Consider the following 19,519-nt stretch of genomic DNA (forward strand, 5'->3'; position numbering starts at 1 on the left):
TTACAGAGAAATGGAAGAACACGCTGTTTACCAGTGGTACTACGTTTCTTCAAATGGTCTGTTATAAACCACAGCGTGGCTGGCCTGCGCCAAGCTGTACGCAGGCATGAGATTTTCAAGCAGCATGTGTCTAAGCCACATAGTACTTTCAGCCGACCACCCCCTAAAAGACAGTCGTTTACCTGTCAATTTAAGGATAAACTTGATAGTGAAGACCCAGAAGTTGAAGAAATTGCGGCCATTTAAAATTTGTTTAAAATGTTGGAACTGTGGCATGAACTTTGCCAAGCTGTACGCAGGCATGCGATTTTCAAGCAACATGTGTCTAAGCCACATAGTACTTTCGGTCGACCACCGCCTAAAAGACAGGTAAACGAATTAGAACCGCAATTTAAGGATCAACTTGATCGTGAAGACCCAGAAGTTAAAGAAATTGCGACCATTTAAAATTTGTTTAAAATGTTGGAACTGTGACATGACAGGGCATAGATACCATGATTGTACGAGGTAACGACGCTACAAACCAGTTCTTCTTATCTCTGACATTACTAAGCCAACAGATCGTTAACATTTCCCGGAAGTATCAATAGGTATTATTTCGAGAAGCGTAAGCAAGAGCGCGTTACGGTGCTTTCAGTCATGATTGGAAATACGCTAGTCGTACGACCATATGCAGGAGTATCTATTTTGGGCAGAACTGTTAGTGGGTTGCAAGACTCTGGAGCATCTAATAGTTGTATAGGCCGAACCTCCGCAACGATCTCTTAAATGACCAGAGCCAATGGCTCAAACCATTTCGATGTTCAGTAAAAACTGCAGATTGAAAGTTCCAGGAGGTTATGGGCAAGCTAACCACAGATTCAGTCTTTAGGAACAAATTGAAGGAAATTAATTTGAATATCGTGCCATCGTTATCATTATCTTTACCTAGGAATTGATTTCTGGATCAGGTTTGATTTGCTACCTTCCTTCAACTCTAATCTTGCTGTTTCAGCAGTATAGGACTCTATGCTGCGACCGTTAACTGCGAACCAGCAAAAGCAACTAAAAGATTCCATTGCACTATTTCCGTCATTTTCTGAAAATGGATTGGGTCGCACTTCCGTCCTTAGTCATTGCATTGATGTTGAAGATTCAAAACAAATAAAGCAGAGGCATTATCCAGTGTCTCCCGCTATTGAAAAAATGATGTACGCAGAGCTTGACCGCATGTTGTCGTTAGGAGGATCGAGAAACCAACAGTGCATGGTCCTCCTGTAGTTCTTGTACGTAAGACAGGAAAAGTCCGCCTTTGTTTGGATAGCAGGCGAGTAAATGCAGTGACTGCTAAAGATGCATACGATATGCCGTTTATTGACGGTATACTAAGCCGTTTTTCAAAAGCAAAGAGGCCCTAACAGCACTAATACATGCTCACTTCCCAGGATATACCGAGATATCCGATGCCAACAAGCACCAGGACCTCGTAACTGGAGAAGAGCATCTCCCATCAGATCTAATATCCTCCAAAAGAATCCAATGGGCTATAGACTCCTTTGCAGGAATAAAAGCTCCGGGACTAGATGGAATATTTCCAGCCATGCTACAGGTGGCCAAAGAAGTGAATATAGCGTGTAGCCATGGAGTACACGCTATATTTACAGCTTGCCTAAGCACGGACTATATCCCTACCCAATGGAGAACCTCTAGGACTGTCTTCCTGCCAAAAGCAGGGAAGTACAGCCATATGAGCCCCAAGGATTACAGGCCGATTAGTCTTACCTCTTTCTTACTTAAGACGCTAGAAAAGCTGCTGGACATATACATCAGAAATGATGAAGGACGACTACTCTCATCCAACCAGCATGCTTACACGAAAGGTAAATCAGTGGAGCCGCACTACACTCATTAGTAGGCACCATTGAGAAAGCCCTGCATAACCAAGAATATGCTCTCGGAGTGTTTTTGGATATATCCGGAGCATTCAAAAACGTGACTACAGACGCTTTAATGGATCGCCTAGAAGCCAACACGCCCCCAGCTATCAGTTTGTGGATAAGAAATCTTCTAAGGTGTAGACGGGTACAATCCGATTGGGGCACCGCCTGCATTGTGAAAGGAGCACACCGGGGCACGCCGCAAGGCGGGGTCCTGTCGCCTCTTCTGTGGAATCTGGTGGTAGATGACCTGATCCAGAGGCTCGAGAGGAAGGCCCCAATTATAATTGCATAAGGGATTATCACGGGAGTCTGTCCATCGACAGACCCGCTCTAATGCAATGGGTTTACATCTCGGTGGATCGTCCAACTCTGATGTATGGAGTCTTAGTGTGGTGGCAGGCTATGGAAAAGAAGACTTACAACAAGCGGCACTGCTCTGCATAACAGGGGCGCTGAGGTCAACCCCGACAAAAGCATTCAAAACTATAGTTGGAGTTGATCCCCTAGATATCCACAGGCAAATGATTGCAGGAAAGGCTGCACAACGCCTAGTTGCATCAGGGAATATGTTTCTACAAGGACTCGGGCATAGTTCAATTGGTCGAGACATGAGCAGCATATCTGACTACATAGTCACCAAAACGTGCCCGGATGTAAAAACAAAAACATTCATGGGACCAGACGACTGGAAAACAGGTCAGGACCATGCTTAACACCTCAATAAATACACGGACGGCTCCAAGATGGAAGGATGAGTTGGAGCGGGCATATACTGTACAGACCCTGAAATGAGGCTGTCGTATAAGCTACCAAGCCAATGCAGCATATTCCAGGCGGAAGTATTCGTCATAGGGAAGGCGGCAGAGCTTGCGCAGAGCATTGATCGCCCACATGAAGCGGTCGTAGACAGTCAAGCGGCGATAATCGTCAGCGGTCAGTTCCAAAAGTGTACTGGCAAGCAGGGAGGCACTAGATATTCTTAGCACGAGCACGTCAGTAAGGATCTACTGGGTTCCATGCCACCAGGGCATCGATGGTAATGAGACGGCAGACGAACTTGCAAAGAAAGGCGTTGGACTGGCGAATGAAAGATCAGAAAACGTTCCTGTCTCCCTTAGAACGCTCCAAAGCGAACTGAAGCAAATGGAGAAGAACTTCCACCACCTGCAAAATTTCAAAAATCATGTGCAAAGAGCGCAACACAAAACTCAGTCACTACGTTCTGCATCTTCCAGACTGTTAGTGGGAATTCTTACAGCTGCGGCACACGCAGTCAAACTAGGCATTACCGACAACGCCAAATGCCGGAAATGTGACGAATTCGAGGCAATTGAAACCTTGGAGCATCTCACTTGCAAGTGTCCGGACCTAGCAAGGGCATCGCTAGAAGATGCCTCCAGGAAGAAGCCAGACTACTATTGCCTTCGCGAAAAATACCTCGATCCTAAACGATTTCGAAAACCGCGAAAACATTCTCTAGGTCCATAAAGAAACATTCGGACAGCTATGGGTCATGTTGACCTATGCGCGGCCCCGTGAGGGCCTTCCGACCAACCTAACCTAACCTAATGTAAAAATCTACAATGCAACGCAACCTACAACGCAATGTAAAAATCTGTATGTTTCTCTCTATAAAGTAAATAACCAGTCAGTTATCAATCAATTATGTAATTTTAAAAGCGGTTTGAATTTAATACCGGCTGAGCTGCTATGTACACTACCGGATTCATTTTTTTTTACCTACATTTACCTTTTGCTGATGATTTTATTTTATACTTAATATTTAATATATAAAGCCTATTCTATCTACATATATATATACATATACCTACCATATTATCTACCCACAGCACCATTCTCACGATATTTCTCACATGTTAGAAAGTAAATAAATTTATTTTAAATTTAGGAATTAGGTTAGGACCCTAAAGTTGGTTAATTTAAATGGATATGTTGAAAAATTAGTATTATAAATAAAATGTTTGAATTTGAGATGAATTGTTAATCTATTGCCGTTGGGTCGCGCCGGTACGAAATATGATAGGGTATTGATAAGTGAACTTGAACTTAGGGACCATTTGGATTTGACTTTTCTTTATTTCCCATAGCACGCGAATTTTGATAATTCTTTTGCATACGACGCCAGCAATTCGTGTGCTGTATTATCTCGTACGTCCATCAGCTGGTCCGAACACCCTAGTATTATTAACCCGTGATATGCTACAGAATAATTAATGGCGCCCAAACGTGTCGGCCAACCGGCCAGCCGAGTTATGTATGCTAACTGGCCATCAATTAGCAGAATCTGAAGCCAACTAGTCCCACACGCGCACTCTTTTCTAAAATAGTTTCTATCTTTTGTCTTATGAAAAAAAAAAAAAACAAAACATGCTATTGCAAATGGACCAGGTGGACGAAAGTATCTTTCAATAGATTTTGAGGCTTTGCAAAAGTATATCGCGCTTCGACCAAAGAGTCTAAGGTTTATAATATTTCAGTCGAGATAAATGGGAAAGTCGAAATAAAGGATTTCTGGAGGCAGTGTAAGCCTTTTCCTTTCTTAAATTATCCCGACTTTTTTTTACCTATTTAATAATTTAGCTATTGAATACGATCAGTTTCAAAATAACTAACAAAGCTAGCTAAATTCGTTATGTTGATTGTTTCCCATTAACTAGAAAAACGCTAGATGAGAATTTTAACTTGGCTCGATATTCGAGCAACTTGTTTGAAGGCGGGGCAGCAGAGTGGTTATGGAGGTATCATAAGACAGTACCAATAATAATTTGGACCGACTTGTGCGTGGCTCTAAGGACGCAGTTCAAAGAGCTCCGTTCATATCTTGTGTAAATGAATCGAGAGTGTTAAATTTATATTTAGGATTTTATTATCTAAGGCGATATACTTATAAGTGCTCAAAAACATTTAATCTAAGTGCACACCACAAGAGTCAGCCACTTGAGATCGTTCCCCAAATGAGCCCCTTAGTGGGAGACCTCAATAAGGCGGGGACTATTTAATTAGGCCTCTGCGTAGGCCATTTACTTCAAGACGCGATTCTCATGTCACCTACTTAAACCGAAGATATTTCTAAATAAAATCAGTTTCTTACAAAAACTCAATGAGGAAAGTCTTATTATTTTGACTCTCTTTAATTTCGGTCAATCGAGCCTTCGATCAATTCTGCAGTTTCCCCCCACCAGAGGTAAGGGACTCAGAAAAAAGGCCAGCTCCCTAAAGCAACGCAATCCTACACTTGCAGCTAAAGGAAGCAAAATAATTAACTCTTGTTTCCCACTACTAAATAAAAAAGCAAAAGGATAGAAAAAGAATCCTTATTGTTTAAAAACAAAATTGTCCAACTTCAAAATTAGTTGGTTAATATGAATTTTGTGGTCGAGAAATCGACCTAAAATATAATAAACAAATCAAAGAACTCCATCTAAGTGACCATATAAAAAAATCAAACTTGCACTGGACAAGTGCAAAAAAAAAATCATCTTTGGTTAGAGAAGGAAGAAACGCACCGCAAAACGCAGCAGCAACAACAGCAGCAGTGAAAACGACGGCAGCTAAGTCAACTCAAATTTTTTTTTGGTTTATATACATACACACATATACATATATATAAATATAGAAAAAAATACACATTCATACATATATATATATACACAAAGAAAATTTATACATATAAGAACAAAATTTAGTTGTATCCAAAAAAAAAATCTTAAACCAGAAGTTTAAATTACAAAAACAAAATAAATATGTTGTCCGCTGAAACGAATGCCCTTATAAAATGGCAAATTGAAATTACCGAAGCCAGTAGATAATTACTAAATTTTCCAAGCCTCAGTTTTGCCTACCTAAATCAATTTGACAATTTAAAGTCGAGATGCGTACGAAATCACTCGGCACTATATTAAAAATAAGCACTTTGAAGAGATGATGGCATGATTAAAGTCATTAAAGAAGAAATTGATATTGCATTAGAAAAGGCAGACAAAACTGAGGCTAAAATAGAAGTTTCTAGTTTGGAAAAGGCACGAACAATTAGAGGGTTATTTAGAAGAAACGCTTAACGCGATTCAGGAAATGAAAAATGATGTGAATATTAAACTTCAAGGAAGTGTGCCATTAAAGGTAGATGTTGGAAATCAAAAAATTGATGTGAATGTCAACTCAGCTAGGCAATTAAGAATGTGTATAGACTCTATAAATGATGATATATTCTTTGCACAAGTAATATTAAAAAAATTTAATAAAGAGGCTTTACAATTATATGAGAGCCATACTAAAAAACCAAAAGAGATCCAATTATTGTCCGACGTTAAAGAATTCCTAGAGCAAAGATTAAGTTCTATTAGCTCAGTTCAGGATGAGAATCCTGTCAAAAAAGAAATTTGAAAAGGTTGGGGACACACAATGGTACAATGCCACACGTTAAAAAATTTAAATCCATCAGATAGGATGGAAAAAATTAAAAAGGCAAGATGGTGTTTTATATTTTTAAAACACACTTATAATAAAAAATGCCTTAGCGATATATCGTGTTCCATTTGTAAATAATAATCATAGCATGCTTCATCAAAAGATAGAAAAAGTATACACACTTAGGTCTAAAATTAAAAAGAATTAGATCTCAAACAGAAATAAGTGGAGTATCTTCCACAGGAAAGTGCATCTCAAAGCACAAAACAATTATTTCGATTAAAAAATCTCCTAATCATTTAGAAATTGAAGCATTAAACTTTAGTTATTAAATTAATGAAGGCCCTTCCAGTCAGGAAAGTTGATGCTGATAAAGAAAAATGGAAGGGCTATAAATCGAATTGATCTTATCATTGGAGCCGACTTATACACTCACATTTTGCAAAATGCAGTTAAAAGAATAGATGGGCTCCTTGGCCAGACAACTAATTTCGGGTGGATTTTTTCTGGATGTAAGAAATCCAACGAAAAGAAAACAATTGTAGCAACAACGATCAAAATAAAAGATTTAGATCGCTACTGGGAAGTTGAAGAGGAAGACAAAAATGATATCGAGTCTAAAATATGTGAAAATAAATTCACTAAAACTACTAAAAAAGATTCAGATGGGCGATACATTGTGTCAATTCCATTCAAGGAGGATGTCACCTTGAGAGATTCGAAAAAACAAGCTATAGCGCGTTATATGAATTTGGAGAAAAGTTAAATAGAAACGAAAAACTTAGGGTTGACTACACTAAATTCATTATATGGATTTAGGACATATGGTTGAAGTGTAGGATGTAGGAAAATATTTCTTACCGCTCCTGGCTGTAATTCGCGATTCAAGCCTGACGACCAAAATAAAAGTAGTGTTGGGTGCCATCCTACGGCAGGCTGCAGGCCCCGGACACGATCCACCCAAAAACTGTTTTTTGGGCGACCGGCATTCCCTCGTCGAAGGTCAGGAATCCTGATGACCTTTTGATAAACGTCCGCTCCCAGGACCATGGAGACGGTAGCAGGCCGATGGAACTGGTCATCAGCCAGCATGATGTCCTGGAACTTGGACACCACTGAGTCGCTCAATGCCCGGACAGGTGTGCGGATCCGCACACTGGGCTCGATCTTAAGTACGACCTCTAGTTTCGTGTTCGACCCTGGAGCGAATCGTCGTCGTGCAGACCTTCTCGTCGCCAACATTGGTCATCGGAAACGTACAGGCTGACCCCAACGAAGCGTCGATGCAGCTCATGGGGGTGCACGGATCCATGAGAGCTGCGGTCTCGAAGGTCTTCGTCACGATCTCCAACTTGACCAGCGCTGTCGGAAGGATGTTCACGCTGTGGCGTTGCAGCAGCGACGAGAGCGATGTGCCTGGCGGGGTCGATTCTGGGCGTCGTGGCGGTAAACTCCTACGCTGAGTTGGCGAATTTTGCCGGCGGGAACGCTGGGACGAGGCCAAAGCTGCTTGCCGGGTTGGCACCGGTTGGAGACGCGAGCGCGCTCGCGACCGCGACGACGAGCTAACCTGCTCGTGCATGTGGAGCAGCGTGTGGTGGGATCGGTCGTACTTCTTGCAACAATCACCGCTTCGGCAGTCTCCCGTGGATTGCTCGTGAGCGAGGCAATTGGCGCAGTATTTTTTAATGAGGACTGCTCGCAGACGCTTTTCAGCGCTGAGCTTAAGGACCCTCGTGCGCTTCCGAAGAGGATGGATCCTGGGCAGAATTGGCAACGGTAGGATTGAATACCTCGGGTACGTCTGCTTTCCAAGGCACGAGCACTGCGTGCGTTTGCTGACGAGGGGCCACGCTGCGGGTAGTTGAATGGCGAAAGGAGATCGAAAACAAAATGAAAAGAAATGGATGATTAGTATTAAGAAGACGGAAAACTCCGTCGGCAAAAGCACCACTTTTGCCACTGGACGTTTAACAATTCCACGTGCAGTACGGATATTTACTACATGGACGTTGCCGTCGGCTCCTGGAAAGACAGACTCAATTCTGACGAGCCGCTACTCATTAGAGGGTAAGTTGTCGTCCTTGATGACGACCATCTCATCGATGCGGATATTTTTGGACGGAGCCTGCCATTTAGTGCGCTTGTGGAGTTTTTGAGGTACTCTTCTTTCCATCGCACACGGAACTGCTAATGGAGAGACTTCAAATGCTGCCACCGATTAAGAATGGATTTCGTTTCTCCCTTTACTTCGGGTTCCACCGTGGACATAAGGGGCCCCCGACAAGGAAATGACCTGGCGTCAGAGCCATCAAATCTGTCGGATCCTCTGACATAGGAGAGAGCGGGCTGGAGTTAAGGCACGCTTCTATTTTTGCCAAGAGCGTGGAGAGCTCTTCGAACGTGTATTTTCGTGTGGCAGTGCATTTGTAAAATAGCGTCTTAAAACTTTTTACGTCTGCTTCCCAAAGACCTCCCATATGGGGTGCCCCCGGAGGAATAAATTGCCATTGCATCTCTTGATGACTATAGGCATTCGTTACCGACTCTTTTACGGCTTGAAGGAAATCGCGGGAAAGCAGGGTGGCAGCGCCAAACAAAGGTTTTGCCATTGTCTAACTGGACTTCACGTGGACACCCTCTTCTGGATACAAAACGAGCAAAAGCGGCAAGAAACTTTTCGGTCGTTAAGTCAGATGTAGGCTCTAAATGGATGGCCTGGGTGAAGAAACAAACAAAAACTTACACATACCTCTTTGTGATAAGACATGCTCTTCCCGTATAGTTCTTTATATCGAACGGACCGGCGTAATCCATGCCAGTATAAACGTGCCAACAACTCTTCAGAAGGAGCTTTTGCGAGATGGACTTTCAGAGCACGCTTCTCCAGGTCGGGCACCGGATCGTTGTCGACCTGAGTTGGCCATTAGTTGCGTGGATTTTGCAACTGGCTATCGGCTAGATCTTGGAGGGAAACTCCACTACTTGCCAGGTCTGCTGGATTATGTTCAGATTGAACATGAGACCAATTCTCTGTTTTTGTGGCCTGGGCGATCTTCGTCACCCTATTGGCTACAAATGTGGTCCACTGGCACCCTGGCTTGCTTAACCATGCAAGCATTATTGTGGAGTCATTCCAGCAGTTCGGAGTTGATAGTAGGCATCTGCGGAATGATGGCTGCAGCCATTTTGGAAAGCAATAACGCTCCGTACAGCTCCAGTTTTGGGGGGGAAACCGTTTTGACTGGTGCTACCCGGGTTTTCGCGGTCAGGAGTTGCACCTTAATGGTGCTGCCCACTTCTACGCGGACATATATTGCCGCCCCATAGGCCTTTTGCGATGCATCGCAAAAGCCATGATGCTCGACCTTGAAATCTGGATGAAAGGAGAGCCAGCGTGGAATGCGTATCTGCTCTAAAATCGAATAACTTTGGAGAAAATTAAGCCATCGCTGAGAAAGCTCATTTGGAATGTTTTCGTCCCACCCAAGCTTCTGTAGCCAAATCTCCTGCATGAAAATTTTTGATCGAACGATAAACAGCGCTAACCAGCCTGCAGGGTCGAACAATTTGGCAATTTGGGACAGGACTTGGCGTTTTGTAAAGGACGTTTCAATAGCCAACTCTGGCGGAACGAAGAAGAATTCGTCGGAGGTTGCCTTCCAGCGAATACCGAGGGTTTTGGCAGTGCTTTCTGCATCGATTTCGAGAAAATCAGTATTTAATAGATGGTCGCTCTGAATGGTCGCTTCTTCCTTTTGGTTGGAGGTTTATTTCCTCAATGGAAATGCGGCGGAATTCAGAGCGTCTCGGAGCTCTTGCACCATGAGCTGAGCTTCTTCCGTGGAGTCCGCTCCGGCTACATGAAATTTCGAATGATATTGCCAGCTTTTGGATGGCTGAGTTCTACGTCAGCTGCTAGCTGCTGCAGTACTCGGATGGCCAGGAAAGGCGCGCAATTGACTCCAAAGGTTACTGTTTTCAATCAGTCCATACACCCGGAAGTGCGACTATACTCTCCATGCGAGGCCGGCTGGAAACAGGTCCCATGGCAAGGTTATGTCCCTGCCAGAGGATGCTGGCAAATGGGCGTCCCGGGCCGGACTAAGGTGTTATTCGACCCGTGCCGAGAGTCAGCCTGACAGCCCGGGTCACAAAATAGCTCAGTTTCAAACGGAAAGCTCAGGGTACCTGGCGACCCCCTGCTCTAAGAAGCCTTACCCGGGCGTCGCGGATCTCCGCCCGGGTGGACCCTTTTTTTCCCCGCAACTCGTGGGAATAACATGGAGTCAACAAAAATAAATAAAAAGGAGTCAGGATCTCCAAAAAAAACCTACCCAAACGGCAGTGACGACTGAGTCTGGCCGTACAAACTTCAAGGCAGCGAAGTTGGCGAGTGAGCCCACCTGCCTGGCCAACACCGCAGGATCAGGTTCGGGTGAACCCCGCCTCAAATCTGAGGCAACTGAGTGCAAGCCGCCCAAAGCCGTCGCCATGGGAACATCTCCAGGCCCTAGTGCCATGATGCCCCCTTCAGGCGCAGCCAAGGACGGCAAGCACTCAGTGGCAACCGGTAAAGGCAAACATACCTACGCAGAGAAACGATCTGCAGGTCAAATTCTACGCAGCCAGAAGAGATCAAAAACGGCTCCTTCGGCTGAGAGGATAAAGAAGGTGGAATGGGCTAAATCTGGGCCAAACTTCGGCAAGGAAGAACCCAAACCACCCAAGCCCACAGAGGTCAAAGCGATCCTTTGCGGAGATCGCGAAAAACCGCATTCTCCTGGGCGTGGTCGACAAAAACGACCCGAGTGGCAGAATTCCGCGTAATAAGAAGAAGTGGGTAGAGGCCGCAGTAAAAGAGTTGGGGGAGGTGTATAGGGCGCCGGACTTGTTGCGCTGCGCTGGTCCGACGTACCTTGCCGACCCCGGGCAAGGATCTGGTTCCCGGCATCCATCAAGGCGCCGGACCAGATCCTCACCATGCTGCAGCGCTGCAACCCGCATTTTCCCACCTCGGACTGGCAAGTGGTGAAGGTCGACGAAATGGAGGGACCAACAAACCAGGCCATCCTCATTATAAACAAGGAGTCCCTAGCACCCATTGAGGCCGCTCACGGGGAGCTAATTTTCGGGTTTAGCTCAGTGACCATAAAGGTCTATAAATCGGACTCCGCCGTGAGGCTTCTGCAAATAAACGTCCACCACAGTAAGGCAGCCTCCACTGCTCTTCAACTCCATCTGGCTGAAGATGGAGTCGACATAGTCCTGATCCAGGAACCTTGGATAGTGGGAGGAAAGGTTTCAGGATTAGGGACTAAGGAACATAACCCTTTAACAGCTCCCAGCGAAGATAAAATAAGGACCTGCATTTTAGCCAAAAACCACCGTGGAGAGTCAGCCATCTCCGTTCCGAGTGCTGTCATCGTACATGGCCTACGAAAGGCAAGAACGGCCGGATGAGCTGGTAAGGATACTGGTTGAAGACAGCGAAAAGCAAAACATAGGCCTACTAATAGGCTGTGATGCTAACGCCCACCATACACAATGGGAAAGTACAGACACAAACGACCGCGGTGAGTCTCTTTTTAACTTAATCTTTAGTTTAAATCTCTTCATATGTAATAAAGTTAATGACCCCACCTTTATCATTAAGAACCGAAAAGAGGTAATAGACCTAACTCTCGTCTCTAAACCACTATTAGATTATAAATCCTCCCTGGTGGTCAGCAAAACTGTCCCCCCTCCGAATAGACTGCAGAACCCTGTGGACCGCCTACAAGAGAGCCCTTGCAAACTACAAAAAAACCATCAGGAAAGCAAAGCGATCCTCGTGGCATTCCTTCTGCTCAGAAATTGAAAACACAGCTGAAGCAGCCAGACTTAGAAAAATACTATCCAAATCGGCCACAACCCTAGGCTACCTGAAAAGAGCAGATGGCCCCTGGACCAGCACGAGTGAGGAATCTCAAGAGATACTTCTAGACACTCACTTCCCAGGAAACAGTCACAACGCTCTAACCCCCAACAGACACACGCCACACTGGCAAGTATTGAACTGTGCATAGACCCAAAGGTCCTCCATTGCGCCATACACCGCCTTAATCCATACAAATCTGCAGGTACAGACAAAATCATACCCGCACAAATCCAGCATGCGGGAAATATAGCCATAAACTCGTGACATTTTTAAACGGTCCCTACTTCAGGGACACCTACCACAATCGGGGCTAGAGTCCCGTATAGTCTTCATCCCCAAAGCTGGGAAACCATCATTCACGACCCCCAAGGATTTCAGACCAATCAGTCTGTCATCCTTCCTACTAAAGACCCTTGAAAGAATCATCGGCCTGCATTTGAGATCAACACGCAACACGCCTACAAGAAAGGGAAATCGACAGAGACAGCACTACACTCTCTCGTTCCAAGATAGAAAAATCAATGTCCCAAAAGGAGTATGCACTAGTAGCTTTCCTGGACATTGAAGGAGCTTTTAACAACGTCATCCCAACGGCGATTACCGGAGCCCTGACAGACCTTGGGGTGGACCGCCACTTGGTGGGACTCATAAACCAACTGCTCACCTGCAGGAAGGTTATGCCTTCACTAGGCGCGTCAACCCTTTCTAGGCACGTCAGCAAAGGTACTCCGCAAGGAGGCGTTCTCTCCCCACTTCTATGGAACATAGCAGTCAACTCGATTCTACGCACATGGAAGGGGGATGCTGCCGAATAATAGCCTATGCGGATGACGTTGTCATCTTCACAGGCAAATACCCCGAAACGCTATGCGATGTCATGAGCGAAAAACTCTGTGTTTTGTCTAGCTGGACCAAAAATAACGGATTAGGAATTAAACCCTCTCTTCACTAGGAAGTAAAATAAACCAGACTTAGTCCCAACTATTCTCAACATTCAAAGACTTTCCTTCAGTAGCAGCGCAAGGTACTTGACAGAAAACTAAACTGGAACTTGAATCTCACAGACAGATATAAAAAAGCTTCAATAGCACTCTTCACGTGCAAGAAAGCAATAGGGCTCAAAGGGGGCATGACACCCTATATAGTAAGTTGGATGTATACGGCCATCGTCAGACCAATACTACTGTACGGGGTCGTGGTATGGTGGCCGGCTCTGAAAAAGAATCCAGCATAAAAATGCTAGCAAAAATGCAAAGAGCTGCGGCACTCTGCATCAGCAGTGCTTTACGCACCACCCCAAACGAAGCCCTAAATGCCATACTCAACCTCCCAAGCCCAGAACTAGCTGGCATGGCACAGGCTACAGTAGCGGCAATCAGGCTTAGAGATACCAAACAGTTGAACCCCACAAGAAGCGGGTCACTCATGTATCCTAAAAAACATTCAAATAGTCCACTCCAACGGAGTACATACAAACCTCAGCACTGCTTTCAACACAATCATTCCAGAAAGGGACGATTGGAAATCACGAACACCTGGCCCCCAAAATGCTATATGCTTCTACACCGACGGGTCAAAACTACAGAATAGAGTAGGAGGAGGAGTTTACTACGAACAGCTAGGCCTACGCATCTCGTTCAGACTCCCCGATCATTGCAGCTTTTTCCAAGCTGAAGTGGAAGCAATAAGGGAGGCCCTAAAACACTTAAAATCACTAAAGCCGGAAGGCTTACATGTAAACATTTCAGTGACAGCCAAGCAGCTATCAAATCGATTGGCTCAATCTCTAGTCACTCGAAAACAGTATCGAATTACCGATCATCTTAACACGAGATGACTCAACAATTCGTTATCAGCCTTATATGGGTACCCGGACACAGGGACATAAAAGGCAACTGCATCGCAGATGAAATAGCTCGAGAAGGCACTACCGCGCCACTCATACTAGAGATGGAGGGCATGAGTATGCCTTTAGCCACTTGCAAACTACTACTTAGGAAAAACCGCAACAAACACACACTGTCGCCTAACACGCCAAATATGGCAAAAAATAAGTTCAAAGAGAACGTCAAAACTTTTAAGATTGACCAGAGCAAACCTCAGCACTGCTATGAGAGTCATTACAGGGCATTGGTTGATAGGCACCCATGCCAGAAGAATAAAACTGCCGTTTGATTGGCAACGCGGTTCTATCCAGACCGCCCACTGCGATGGGTTGGCAGCCCTATCAGCTGAGCCGCCCCAAACAAAAAAAGTGTAAAATAATTAAATTGAAACACCAGCGCACTACCGCTATGTGGCTTCACACGAAAACCAATTATTCCAGCCAGGCCGACACTAGGATAGATAAACTTACGCGTAGTGTAACCTAACCGCGTCCGTATTGGAAAAAATTTTTATTCGACTCCGCGCTCACATAGGTATGTTTGTTCGTGTGTTTGTGACCGAACGCCCGCAAAAGACAGCGAATAATGCATATTGTTTAAACGTTATTAAATAATAACGAAACCAAGTTACAGACTTCGATAAATGCTGAGATCACGTCGGGGTCACCAAAGTTTAAGGGGCAGACAACCAATATGCCACACTTAGGATTATAATAATAGGTTATATTAATGTATTTGTATGTTCTGTTTATTTCGGATATGCTTGGCTACAAAACATAAACCTGTAAGCTTACAAAGTAGCTTTGATTAAAAACTAAATAGACAAGCTTATCCACATCATTCCTATGGCTATGAAAAGTCTGTCGACTCCAAGTGATGTGGACAACTCAAGAAGTGTTTAGCACGGGTCTTCATCGAGCAACGTCGCCCAGAGTGGGCATGGCAACATGAATCGATAAACTTGCGCTGCTTCTATGTCTTGGGAGTCTGTATGCTTCATCTCAACTTTCTAGCTTTTGTAGTTCCTGAGATCTCGACGTTCATACGGACAGACAGAATGACAGACGGACGGGCAGACGGACATGGCCAGATCGACTCGGCTATTGATCCTAATCAAGAATATATATACTTTATATGGTCGGAAACGCTTCCTTCTGCCTGTTACATACTTTTCAACGAATCTAGAATACCCTTTTACTCTACGAGTAACGGGTATAAAAATAAATAAATTGTAAAGCAAAAATTGGTTATTTTTTTTTATTATTTTGTCATTTTTTCATCTATTTTTACCTTATTTTTACAAATAATTAAAAATAATCATTCAATTTTACTTAATTTAAGTAACCCGTCAGTCGGGTGATGGATAAGGGGAATAACGTGTAGTTTCAAGCTTGCTAGAAGAACACGCCGTAATTGTCCATACACCCGGAAGTGCGACTATACTCTTCTCGCGAGGGCGGCTGAAAACAGTTTCCCTGGCAAGGTTATGTCCCTGCCAGAGGATGCTGGCAAATGGGCGTCCCGGGCCGGACTAAGGTGTTATTCGACCCGTGCCGAGAGTCAGCCTGACTGAGGGCCCGGGTCACAAAATAGCTCAGTCTCAAACGGAGAGCTCAGGGTACCTGGCGACCCCCTGTTCTAAGAAGCCTTTCCCGGGCGTCGCGGATCTCCGCCCGGGTGGATCCTTATTTTCTCCGCAACTCGTGGGAATCACATGGAGTCAACAAAAATAAATAAAGTCAGGATCTCCCAAAAAAACCTACCCAAATGGCAGTGACGACTGAGTCTGGCCGTACAAACTTCAAGGCAGCGAAGTTGGCGAGTGAGCCCACCTACCTGGCCAACACCGCAGGATCGGGTTCGGGTGAACCCCGCCTCAAATCTGAGGCAACTGAGTGCAAGCCGCCCAAAGCCGTCGCCATGGGAACATCTCCAGGCCCTAGTGCCATGATGCCCCCTTCATGCGCAGCCAAGGACGGCAAGCACCCAGTGGCAACCGGTAAAGGCAAACACACCTACGCAGAGAAACGATCTGCAGGTCAAATCCTTAGCAGCCAGGAGAGATCGAAAACGGATCCTTCGGCTGAATAGATGAAAAAGGTGGAATAGGCTTAACTTTGCCAAACTTCGGCAAGAAAGCCCCCAAACCACCCAAGCCCACAGAGGTCAAAAAGCGACCTCCACCTAAGACGGAGGGCTCCCAGGACGCCCCCTCCGACCCGTCGGCAAAGCATCAACACGTGCAGCCAGGGCGATCCTTTGCCGAGATCGCGAAAAACCGCATTCTCCTGGGCGTGGTCGACAGAAACGACCCAAGTGGCAGGATTCCACGTAATAAGTGGAAGTGGGTGGAGGCAGCCCTAGCCACAAAATGCTTCGAGATTCTAGCCAAGGAACCTGGCCCCCCTCCTGTCTGCAAAGACGTGGGATGGTTCCAAGGCGGCGTCAAGGTGATCGCCTGTAACGATAAACGCTCTGCGGAGCTATACAAAGCCGCAGTAAAAGTGCCGGGGGAGGTGTATGAGGGCGCCGGACTTGTTGCGCTAAGGTGATTCGACGTACCTTGCCGACCCCGGCCAAGGATCTGGATCCCGGCATCCATCAAGGCGCCGGACCAGATCCTCACCATGCTGCAGCGCTGCATCCCTCACCTTCCCACCTCGGACTGGGAAGTGGTGAAGGTCGACGAAATGGAGGGGCCAACAAACCAGGCCATCCTAATCCTAAACAAGAAGTCCCTAGCTCCCATTGAGGCCACTCAATGCAGATAAACCTCCACCACAGTAAGGCAGCTTCCGCTGCTCTTCAACTCCATCTGGCTAAAGGAACCTTGGATAGTGGGAGGAAAGGTTTCAGGATTAGGGACTAACGAACATAACCCTTTAACAGCTCCCAGCGAAGATAAAATAAGGACCTGCATTTTAGCCAAAAAGCACCTTAGCATTTTTCTGCTCCATAATTACAGCGATACAGATAACGCAGCAGCCACCGTGGAGAGTCAGCCATCTCCGTTCCGAGTGCTGTCATCGTACATGGCCTACGAAAGGCAAGAACTGCCGGATGAGCTGGTAAGGAAAACATAGGCCTACTAATAGGCTGTGATGCTAACGACCACCATACAGAATGGGAAAGTACAGACACAAACGATCGCGGTGAGTCTCTTTTTATACCCGTTACTCGTAGAGTAAAAGGGTATACTAGATTCGTTGAAAAGTATGTAACAGGCAGAAGGAAGCGTTTCCGACCATATAAAGTATATATATTCTTGATCAGGATCACTAGCCGAGTCGATCTGGTCATGTCCGTCTGTCCGTCCGTCTATCCGTCCGTATGAACGTCGAGATCTCAGGAACTACTAAAGCTAGAAAGTTGAGATTAAGCATACAAACTCCAGGGACATAGAAGCAGCGCAAGTTTGTCGATTCATGTTGCCACGCCCACTCTAACGCCCTCAAACCGCCCAAAACTGCCACGTCCACACTTTTAAAAAATGTTTTGAAATTTCTTCATTTTTCTTTTAGTCTTCTGATTTTCTATCTATTAACCAAAAAACTTTTTGCCACGCCCACTCTAACGCCCACAAACCGCCCAAAACTGCCACGCCCACACTTTTGAAAAATGTTTTGAAATTTTTTCACTTTTTTATTAGTCTTGTAATTTTCTATCGATTTACCAAAAAACTTTTTGCCACGCCCACTCTAACGCCCTCAAACCGCCCAAAGCTGATACGCCCACACTTTTAAAAAAAGGTTTGATATTTTTCCATTTTTATATTGGTCTTGTAAATTTCTATCGATTTGCCAAGAAACGTTCTGCCACGCCCACTTTAACGCCTACAAACCGCCAAAAACTGTGTTTAAGACTCTCCTTTTCCCTTCCACTAGCTGAGTAACGGGTATCAGATAGTCGGGGAACTCGACTATAGCGTTCTCTCTTGTTAACTTTATCTTTAGTTCAAATCTCTTCATATGTAATAAAGGTAATCACCCCACCTTTATCATTAAGAATCGAAAAGACGTAATAGACCTAACTCTCGTCTCTAAACCACTATTAGAGACAGTAACTCACTGGAGGGTGCTAGACAAGCACTCTTTCTCGGACCACAGGTACATAGAAACGACCCTTACAATCAATTCCTCAAAACCAGCAATTTTCACAAACCCAAGGAAAACAGACTGGCAAAAATACAAAAATATTATAAGGGAAAAAATACCAACGGATCCCCCTCCACACCCCCAAACAATCTCTAGTGTAAACGAACTAGTTTCAATCTTCACAGAAACCTGCAACTATGCACTAAAAAAGGCCTGCCCCGACAGCAAGCCCAAAAGAAAAAGAAAACCTCCCTGATGGTCAGCAGAACTGTCCCCCCTCCGAATAGACTGCAGAACCCTTTTTAACAGGGCCGAGGCAGAAAATGAGAAGGCCCTGTGGACCGCCTTACAAGAGAGCCCTTGCAAACTACAAAAAAACCATCAGGAAAGCAAAGCGATCCTCGTGGCATTCCTTCTGCTCAGAAATTTAAAATACAACTGAAGCAGCCAGACTTAGAAAAATACTATTCAAATCGGCCACAACTCTAGGCTACCTTAAAAGAGCAGATGGCTCCTGGACCAGCACGAGTGAGGAATCTCTGGAGATACTTCTAGACACTGACTTCCCAGAAAACAGCCAAAACGCTCTCACCCCCCAACAAAAAAACGCCACACTGGCAAGTATCAAACTGTGCATAGACCCAAAGGTCTTCCATTAGGCCATACACAGCTTTAAACCATACAAATCTGCAGGTACAAACAAAATCATACCCGCACAAATCCAACATGCGGGAAATATAGCCATAAACTGGATTCTTGACATTTTTAAACGGTCCCTACTTCTTGGACACCTACCACAATCGTGGCTAGAGTCCCGTGTTGTCTTTATCCCCAAAGCTGGGAAACCATCACACACGACCCCCAAGGACTTTAGACCAATCAGTCTGTCATCCTTCCTACTAAAGACCCTTGAAAGAATCATCGGCCTGCATTTGAGATCAACACGCAACACGCCTACAAGAAAGGGAAATCGACAGAGACAGCACTACACTCTCTCGTTCCAAGATAGAAAAATCAATGTCCCAAAAGGAGTATGCACTGGTAGCTTTCCTGGACATTGAAGGAGCTTTTAACAACGTCATCCCAACGGCGATTACCGGAGCCCTGACAGACCTTGGGGTGGACCGCCACTTGGTGGGACTCATAAACCAACTGCTCACCTGCAGGAAGGTTATGCCTTCACTAGGCGCGTCAACCCTTACTAGGCACGTCAGCAGAGGTACTCCGCAAGGAGGCGTTCTCTCCCCACTTCTATGGAACATAGCAGTCAAC

General features: G+C 45.2%; 1 protein-coding gene across 1 annotated transcript; it reads left to right on the forward strand.

Annotated features, from left to right (window-relative positions):
* The first annotated feature begins 15,920 nt into the window (after positions 1-15,920).
* On the forward strand, positions 15,921-16,924 carry LOC122319639. Its single transcript, XM_043207240.1, has 3 exons — positions 15,921-16,017; positions 16,245-16,671; positions 16,735-16,924. The coding sequence occupies exons 1-3, from the start codon at positions 15,921-15,923 to the stop codon at positions 16,922-16,924; spliced, it is 714 nt and encodes a 237-aa protein (XP_043063175.1).
* The last annotated feature ends 2,595 nt before the right edge of the window (positions 16,925-19,519 follow it).

Source organism: Drosophila yakuba, unplaced genomic scaffold, assembly GCF_016746365.2.
Source record: "Drosophila yakuba strain Tai18E2 unplaced genomic scaffold, Prin_Dyak_Tai18E2_2.1 Segkk2_quiver_pilon_scaf, whole genome shotgun sequence".
NCBI lineage: Eukaryota > Metazoa > Arthropoda > Insecta > Diptera > Drosophilidae > Drosophila > Drosophila yakuba.

Bases quoted from the DNA above. Each gene is read 5' to 3' on its own strand.
- LOC122319639 (XM_043207240.1), top strand. From the start codon at position 15,921: ATGGCAGTGACGACTGAGTCTGGCCGTACAAACTTCAAGGCAGCGAAG. The intron at 16,018-16,244 runs GTGAACCCCGCC...TCGGCTGAATAG, and splicing joins CACCGCAGGATCGGGTTCGG to ATGAAAAAGGTGGAATAGGC. The intron at 16,672-16,734 runs GTATGAGGGCGC...ACCCCGGCCAAG, and splicing joins GTAAAAGTGCCGGGGGAGGT to GATCTGGATCCCGGCATCCA.